This window comes from Marmota marmota, unplaced genomic scaffold (genome assembly GCF_001458135.2).
Source record: "Marmota marmota marmota unplaced genomic scaffold, marMar, whole genome shotgun sequence".
In the NCBI taxonomy this organism is placed as follows: domain Eukaryota; kingdom Metazoa; phylum Chordata; class Mammalia; order Rodentia; family Sciuridae; genus Marmota; species Marmota marmota.
The window spans coordinates 5,044,104-5,053,222 of record NW_026000051.1 but is presented as its reverse complement, the minus strand read 5'-3'; the positions used below and the strand labels follow the sequence as shown (position 1 = coordinate 5,053,222).

Below are 9,119 nucleotides of genomic sequence, written 5' to 3'. Positions count from 1 at the left end.
GTCCCATGGATATAGCAACAGGTCCCGAGTCGCTGGAGAGGTGTTTTCCTCGCGGGCAGACGGACTGCGCCAAGATGTTGGACGGCATCAAAATGGAGGAGCACGCCCTGCGCCCCGGGCCCGCCACTCTGGGGGTGCTGCTGGGTGAGTGCGGGGTCATAGCGCCTGAGTGGTTATGGGCAGGGGACCGGGGCGTCGTCCGCGGTGCACACAGGCGTCCTGGCCAACAGATGAAGAAAATGGGTGCACAGACATAGGGAGGAGGTACAGGGACAGGACTCCCGGAGTGATACCAGAGGGCCAACAAGCACGCCTAGACAGGCTTCCCGAGGGACAGAGTGTGCAGGGACATCACTCAGGAGACAGGACAGGGCAGTTCCAGCCTCCACCCACCATCCTCTTTGGGCCTAGGTTCTAGAGCTACTACTCCCGGCAAGGGTAGGCAGCTGGTGACACGGGTGATGGAGGACCCAAGTAGTCACCTTGGCGAGCCTGGGAGAGGTGTCAGGTCGCCCGAGGAGGGGAAGCTTCTAGGAGAAAAATGTCCCGTGGGTCATCTAAACCACAGGTTTGGGGTAGACTGGGGAGAGAAGATCACGAAGCCACCGTGGGGCGTGTCAGCCTGCGTGCACCCCAACCTCACCTCGCCTGTCTCAGTCGCAGCTGGGCACCCTGCATCGTGCTCCTTCTCGCTTATATTAACACCAAGCGCTGAATCTCCGGAAAAGAGGAGAGCGCAGCGCCGAGCCAAGGCTCGAGGCCCACGGCCTCTTTGCGCCGGAGCCCAAGGACTGGGACTCACAGGCTGGGGCTGCCAGAACCCTGGCGCGGCGGCTGGGAGACCGCAGGCAGCGAGCGGCGCTCCCGGGTCGCCGTCGCCCTCGAAGCGGAGGGCTGTGGGCACCGCGCGACCGGGACGCCGGGGTTGGGCCGGGCTGCGCTGACGGCCCGGCTCTCGCCCTGTGCGCTGCAGGCTCCGACTGCCCGCATCCCGCCGTCTGCGAGGGCTGCCAGCGGCCCATCTCCGACCGCTTCCTGATGCGAGTCAACGAGTCGTCCTGGCACGAGGAGTGTTTGCAGTGCGCGGCGTGTCAGCAAGCCCTCACCACCAGCTGCTACTTCCGGGATCGGAAACTGTACTGCAAACAAGACTACCAACAGTAAGCGCCTCTCGTCCTCCTCCTTCCCCGCCGCCGCCCGGCACTCGAGCCCGGCCGGCCCCCTGCCGGGCAGGGCCGGCGTCCGCCCTCCCGGCTGTGCGCTCCGCTGGGCCCAGTAGCTGCGAGGGCTCCGAGGGCTCTGCAGGCTGCGTGTCTGGGGGCTGTGGTGGACCATCCCCACCGGCCCGAACTGGTGCGGTGGCCCTTAGATGTCATCAGTTTGTCCCGGAAACCTGTGCTGAGCCGCTGAGGTGGGGTACAAGACAAGGCCCTAGTCGGACTGGCGCATAAGATGCCGGAGTCCAGGGAAGGGGCCTGGCCCCCCTGAAGCCTGAATTGGGGACCAGGAATTGCATTTCAAAGGAAGGCAGTGCTTTCGGAGCCAAGCCTGTTGGTGTGCTAACCCAGCCGGTGTGTGGGGATTTGGGATTTCTGGAGCAGGAATGTGGTGTACTGGCCACTGAGCTGCCTTAGCAGTCCCCATGCTGGTCCTGCTAGGCTCCCATTGTACTTTTTGTCCCTGATGGAGAGAAATGGTGTCCATCTTCTGCAAACCGTTCCATGCGGGAGTTTTGCTTCTCCCCATCCTTTGGCTAGAGAAGTAGTCTAGGAAGATCTCAAGAGGTGGCAAGCTGCAGTCCAGTTAGGGTGAGGAACTGGGTGAGCAGTTCCCTGATGGCCATTTTTTCTTACAGTGTGTGTTGGAAAGTGGTGGCCGCTCTGTCCTGGTATTGTCCAAGCCTCAGATTTAGGCCAGAGTGGCTTGAGCCCCATCTACTGACTTTGTGTTTACCTGTGACTGGATTTATATGGCAAGAGGCCAGGGACAGAGAATATAGACAGGCCTTTTCTTTTGACCTGCTGGGTTTTGTGCCTGGCAATACAATTGAAAAGGGGAAAGTGAGGACCAAGAGTCACGAGAGCTGTGGGGGCCCCCAGAATGGTATTGCAGAGAGATGTGGGTTCCTGGGAGAACTTTTAGTGGGTGCCCAGAAAGCCGTCTTGCATGAGCTGCAGGGTGGGTAGGTTGCTCAGGTGCTTTGGTGCTCAGACAGGGCTGTGAGTGCCCAAGCCTCTTGGAGAGGCTGGGCTGCCTGTACCTAGTGCTGAGTGTAGACTTCCTACTCTGCCCAAGGATTGTCCCAAAATCCAGAGCCTGGTGGGGAGGGGAGCATCCTAACTGCCTGACTGAGGCCTGGAAATAGTGGGACTGCACACCAGAGTCCTATAGAGGGAAAGGTCCTACCATAAAGGCACTGACTGGGTCCCCTGCTCTGGGGAATGGGCAGGAGCTGCTTTTGGCTCCTTGCTCCTGTTCACTGAGGGCTCTGTGGGTAGGAATTGGGGTTGGTAGAGAGAATTAGCTCTTTTGCAGGTTCTACAGAAATGCAACTGAGACCTCTTCCTTTGTATGGAGCAACTCAGACTTAAGCCCAGGGCCATTGGTCAGGTCTTTGCTGTATGGTGCCCTGGACTGATATGATTCTAGTTCTGGGAGAGGGAAGGGCCACCACTAATTTCACCCGAAGTCGGGCATACAGCAGCACAAATAAAATGACGTACATGTGGTTGGGGGCTCTGGGCTGGCCCAGGGAGCACCTCCACAGGGTGCCCCAGCCTCCAACACACCCACACCCTGTCCCCCTGGCCTTGCTCTGCTTACCTAACCCTGAACTTGGCTCTGGCAATGCCACTTGCACCCAGTTCAGCCACTGGCTTCAGCAACTCCACATGTGGGGCCAGGAGGCTGGGGAAGGTAAAAATGGGCCTCTGAAACATTTGCATGGTTTAAAATTTTTTTAACATATTGGAAAGATTCTTTCCAACCTCTTGTATGTATTTATTCCCATAATTATGGTAGGGCTTCTCTTCAAAAGAAAGCAAGCATGCTCCCTGGTTCAGTGGGCATAGAACCGGAGTCACATTTGAGCTGAATATTCCCTTAAAGTGGAGCCGACTAACCCCCTCATTTTACAAAACAATTAAACATAAAACATTTGCAACTGCTTTGTCCAATGTATATTTATTTTTAAAAGAAAAGAAAAAAGTCCCCTAAAAGCCTGCTTCTTCAGTGCAGTCCCATGTGTTGGGAATGAATTTTGTCCAAGAGGGAATCTCAGGTCCCAGTGCCGTGAGTCTGGGTCCTGTGAGGCTGAAGCCTGGGGGAGGGAGGGGTTGGCATTATTCTCTTTGCTCGTAGTCCCCTCCTACGTCTTCCTCTTTCTTCCGATAATGCCAATTAGGGATCTGCACTAGGCCTGGCAGGCCGAGGCTGTGCTGGGGCGGGGTGGCTGCGTGGGGGTTATCAAGACAATCTTGGGCGCAAATCCCCCAGCGAGTCTGGAGACAGCATTTACCAGGGAGAGCAAGCGCAGCCAAGCAGGAGAGAGCTCACAAGAAAGCAGTGCTCTATACACAATAAAAATATTTTTATTCTCGATTTCTTTTTTTTTCTTTGAGAATCGCAGATGCATATTTATTTCATCTGTGTGCAAATGCTTTTCAGACGGGAATCCAGGCAAGTGGGCTCAGAAACGTGCCTTCTTCATTTTGTTGAGCCTTTGCGTCAGCGGTAGGGGGAAATTAACACTCCCCCAGGCCGCCCCAACTTTTGAAAAACTGCGTCCTCGTCCTCGCCTGGGTGCGAGTTGCTGCAGAGTTCTTTCGTCCTTAGAAAGAAAGAGGTTGCCATTTCTAGTTAAGTGTGTGTTCCTCCTTTCGATTTGTTCTCAAAGATCCGGGGCACCCAGACGCGCAAAGTTATTTTACGCACCACGGGGGTGATTAATGGACGTTTGGGCACATTTAGTAGCATTTGATAAAATCCTCTCATCCGGCCTAGTTGAGCAAAGCACATTGCGGCTGCGCAGTTTGGGCATTTTCACTCGTAACTCGAAAAGTCTCCTTTTTCTCCCTGAGTGTTTTTTGGGGGCTCCTTCTAATAATAAAACAAAACAAACAAAAAACAGCTTCAGCCTTTTTTGAACAACAAAAAAAAAAAAACCCGGTTAGAACGGGGAGGAACCCGGCCTCCGCATGATCGCCAACACCTCTCCGCGTCCTCCACCGGAGAAGGTTAGGAAAAGACAAAAATGACAACATCCCCCCCCCCCAACATTTTTTTCCTTGACCAGATAGAATTATGTAACTCTCCTTTCTTGCCGTCTGTCGCTGTCTGGAAAGGCTTTCTATCCTGAGGAGGTGGCGAATTCCTGGAGGAGGCTCCGGAAGGGGGGAGGGTCGGTGGGAGAGTCCAAAAATCTGTCACAAAATGGAGTCTAATCGCTTGTAATACAGCTCCCAGGTCTGGCGACCCAGCCTCGTTGGTGCGCGAGCAGGAGCCTTTGTGCGCGGAGGAACGCGGGGCTCCACCCCAGCGGCGGCCGAGGCTCGCGGGGCTTCCGCGGCGGGGCCTGCACGGGCACTGAGCCTCCAGCAGCTCCGCTGACCGGGCTCCGAGGAGCCCGCCAGGGTGCCCTTGGGCTCGCCTGCCCAAGTGGGGTGCCCCCACACCACGCGACAGAAAGGGGCATCAGGGCCTTGTCTGGGTTTCACCCAAAGCCTTTGAGTCCTGGGGTGGCGTTTTCCAAATCCCCCAGCTGCGGTGCTCCCGGCCCTACCACTCTTCCAGGCACATTCCTTTCCTCACACCGGGAAGGGCCTTCCTGGGAGGCCGCGTGCCGGTGTGGCACTCGGGGAACAAAGCCAGACGCCAGCCTTTTCTGGCTGCTGCTTTTCCCAGTTTGGAGGCCTCCCGCCGCCTTACTGTAGGGGGCCGCTCACCGTTCCCAGCGGGCACCCCAGCCAGCATGGTCCCCCACAGGACCAATTCAGGACCGCAGACACCCCTGTGCACAGCCGGGAGAGAGGGTCTTAGACACCGAGGGGCTTGGAAGGAGGAGCCAAGGCTTTGCCTGACAAAAAGACCTGCCTGGTGCTCTCCCTGGGGGACCAAGGAGGAGGGACCCTCCGAGGGGGAGGTCTGCCGGCCCAAGTCTGGAGTAAAGGACTCTGCATTTAACCCCGTGCCTGGGCTGTGGGTTGGGGCTACAGGACGGCAATCCTGAGGCTGCAGTCACCGGGCTAGGAGGAGGTATTATTCACGCTGTGACTGGCTCACCCTCCCCTCACCACACTGGTCCTGGTGAGCTTTATTTGCCTACTGAGGTTCTCTCAAGTGGGGGGAGTCTACTCTGAGGTTCTGCTCTGGGGTGCACAATTGGCGATTCTCAGCTCCTTCCTGTTCAGAACCCTGGCACCTAGCTTATCCTCTTCTCTACATGGGGACTTAGCCACCTAGGGCCGGGGAGTATTCTTATAGGGACTCCAGATAAGGTGTCCCAAAGGACTTGGCATCTTGCCTGGCAAGATATGAACACTCTGGAAAATATTATTACTATTGTTATCATTGGTGGCAGGGAATGCCTTGTTTTCAAAGACACCTACGGTACTACAGCAGGTTCCATGCCCAAGGTCCAGCTGGTGTGCTGGGCTTGTCTTGACCCTCTCTAAATAGGCAGAGATGGCAAGGGGCATTCCTTCGAGAAACCATTTCCTTTGCCTGATAGGGCACTAAGAGGGTCCTGCCCCGCACCATGAAAAGCACTTGAGACTCTGAGTCAGGGCTGGGTTCACCTCCCAGCCCCAACACTCAGTGAATGTTGATCACCACTGAGTAGCTACCCACTCTCAGCCTGTGTTCTCCATCACCAAACTGGGGGTGCCATCACTCTGTAGGGTGGCTGTGAGGACTACAGGGCACTTAGTGGGGCTTCAGGGAATCCCTGATCTCCTCCCGCACCTCAAGAGGGGTGGGAAAAGTTCTGATTGAGGTTGAGGACAGATACCAACAGTGCAGTGCATTAGCAGGAAGGTCAGGCAGCAGGGGCGCCTCTGTGCTGCTCGCTCCTCCTTGGGGGCATGGAGTTGGGCTCCACTGGGACATAGTGGGCATCTCCAGGGTCTATGTATTGCTTGGAAATGCATAGTCAATAATACGATTTCATGTTTGAGGACTGTTCATGGTTATTGTGATTCGAATGACAGAGAATAGAGCTCAACAAACATTTCTGAGCTAGATGATGGTGAGATCTAGAAGGGGGAGCTGGATACTTCTCAGAAGGAAGATGAGACCTCAATGGTGCAGGAACACTATCTCATGAGGTCCAGGGGACCCTCCTGCCCAAGCTGTGTGACCTTGTGAGGTTTGCACCCGTGTTGGACTAGAGCTTTCTCTGTCCTGTGTTGGTGGAGTGTTTTTAAAAAGAAAGAGGGGGAAGGAGGGAGCCAGTCCTACTTTGGCATCACTTACACTGAAGGATGGAGAATACTCTGAGTGACATGAGTTATGACTTCCAATTTGTTGGACACCACAATCAGGCCTCAGCCTGGGGGAAGGAGGTGGGAGGATGGTCCACCCATCCCAGGAGCTGCTGTCAGTCAGTTGGGGTGCCAGGACTCAAGGCCCTTGGCTCTCTGGCTGACCGAGCCAGAAGTTCCTCGGACCTTCTCCAACCCCCAGATTCTGTGCTGAAGGCAGCAAAGAGCAAAACCCAAGTTATATAGATATGTGTTGCCCCTGCTGTCAGAAGTGGGGAGGTGTGGTAGGGAGGTAGCCAGGGCGGGCCAGGCTGAAACCATATTTGAAAAAGTTGACTCAGGAAGGCAGAGGAAGCAAAGTGGCAGACGTTTGCCATTTCATCGACCGGCTGGTGTTCTCCATTCATGTCATAAATGTCTCCTGTCATTTGATGCCAAAAGCAACATGATTTGGTTCCCCGGTGGCCTATAGAGTTTTTCTCTTTTTTTCTCTCTCTCTTTTTTTTTTTCAGTAAATGTTTATTTGTTAATAATATACTTTAAACAGCCCAGCCTTGACCTCAAGTCTCCTGAAATATCCATCTCCCAGAAAAATGTTTCAAAGTTTGTGTAATTTTGGGGGGAAGGTGTAACTGACGGGGCAGTGAAGGGCCTGTGTTTGCTTTAACTACTGCTGTGGTGTGGAGTGGTGGGGTATAAGGGGCCACTGTGCTCCGAATGGCGACTTTCTTGGGTTTCAGGCCTGCCTGACAGCACTTCCTCCTTGCCCCTTACCTTTTGCTTCTCCTGATCAGTACAAATAAATTTCTGCGTGAGACCTTCCTTTGTTATTCCCTGGGCAATATTGTATCCATCTCAGCTTTTTGACTGGCAGCCCCTGGACCTGCCCTGCTGACCCTGGGGCTCTGCCGAGGGAGGGGTTCTCAGGTTGTGTGGGCACGAGGGAAGGGGAAGCTTTGTCTTGAGAGCTTGGCTCCAACTGGCCCTAGAAGAGTGTGATGGCAGAGCACCTGGCTGGCCTGGCGCTTGGTGCACTTGGGGGAAGTGCTGCTGGAGAAAAACCCCGGTTCTTGGAGTCTGATTCCAGAAGAAACAAAGATGTTTGCTTCCTGGCTGGGCTGGTGCTGAGAGGCTTCCCCAGGAACTGTGGGGAGGTTGCCAGCTGGGCAGGGAGAGTTCTTAGTGCTGCCCAGAGCAACCCAGGTGCCCACCAGGGCTGGCAAGACTATGGAGGCCACCAAGCTGCTGGGTAGTTCAAGAAAGATGCCTGGTAGATGAGTGTGCTGGGCCACGGGCCGCCAGGGGTCTCTCCCCCCAGGCGGGCGGCTTGCAGGGCTGGTGCTCCGTCAGCGATGACGGGAGAGGAGGAGCAGCGCAGCCCTGGGACAAGCTGGGTGTGACTGCTGTTCCCCCTTCTCCCTCCTCCTTCGTGCCTGCGTGGGATTGGGGGGGGCTCGGTGACTCTCATCATGTGACGCCTGCATTGCTATAGTTGCTGGGCTGTCCAGTGTGGGCACTAGCCCGGGTCTGAGTTGCCTAACCCTGCAGAGGTCAGACAATCAAGATGCTATGAGTTGACCTCCAAGTGGCAGGGCCCTGGGTGGGGCACATTTTCTCAAAGGAAGAGCAAGGTTGGTGGCAATCACAACTTGGGGATAGAGAACATCTCCATCTCCTAGTGACACAGGCCAAGGTCCTTGAGGGGATACACTGGTAGCTCTTCTTAAGCCTCAGTTTCCTCCTCTGTGAAATGGGGGTAATAATTCCAATCTCCTAGGATTGCTCTGAAGATAAAGTGGAATGAACCCAAAGGTGGCAGCTTGTTTTGGGCACTCAGTCAATGTATATCTTCTTCATTCCTTTGGGGAACTGAGCAGGAGGCAGCCGGGCCAGACAGCAATGCATTGTCTGCCCTGCATGGGAGGCCCAGAAAGTGAACTCTCCAGAACAGGCCTCCAGAGGGGCCTCGCCCACCCTTCTGCTCCTTATGCAGGTCCAGGTCCTGTGTTTTGAATTCTTCCCTTGAGAAGGGAATGGGGTAGGTCTGGCTGTTCCTCAGCAGCAGAGGCAGACTGTGGATGGGCTGCCATAACTACTGAGGTGCACAGGCCCCCTATTTTTCTCAGTAGACTCTTGAGCATGACCAGCATAGATGAACTTGCAGGAGCACAGCCTGACCTCAGAGGGGCAGACCACAGAAGTGCAAATAGAAAGGAAATTGGTATTTGGTGAGCGCCTGCAAAATTCACTGGCCTTATTGCTCCTGCTCTACCGATGGGTGAGGAAACTGAGGCTGAGGAGTTTAAATAACTTCCACCAGATGAGTCTAACTCCCAACCCCACTGGGATCTCCAAGTCCTCTCTTCTGACCTCCTGAGGCCTCAGATGCCCAGTCTGGACAGTTAGGATCCCCGCCCCCCTAAAGTGGCCTGCCTGGAAGGATGGGGGCGAGTGGGAAGGTCACTGCCCTCCTTGCGCTGAATGTCCCCTGTAGGGCCAGCCCAGCCAGAGGAGGAAAAAGGTTAGAATAACTGCCTTCCCGAGTGGGAGAGCTTTCTTCACCGCCGGGGCGCGCGGCCCGCGGCTTTCAGCAGTCTCCACCGGCGCCCTCCTCCAGGCCCTCTCCTCCTCGGTTCCTGC

At 55.4% G+C, this 9,119-nt stretch overlaps 1 protein-coding gene across 1 annotated transcript in view; it reads left to right on the top strand.

Moving 5' to 3' along the window:
* Positions 1-5: 5 nt before the first annotated feature.
* Positions 6-9,119, top strand: part of Lmx1b (LIM homeobox transcription factor 1 beta) — a 71,329-nt gene continuing 62,215 nt past the window's right edge. Inside the window, exons 1-2 of the mRNA XM_048812798.1 lie at positions 6-144; positions 974-1,160. Of these exons, the coding sequence (XP_048668755.1) occupies positions 6-144; positions 974-1,160 (326 nt within the window). The remainder of the gene's footprint in view (positions 145-973; positions 1,161-9,119) is intronic.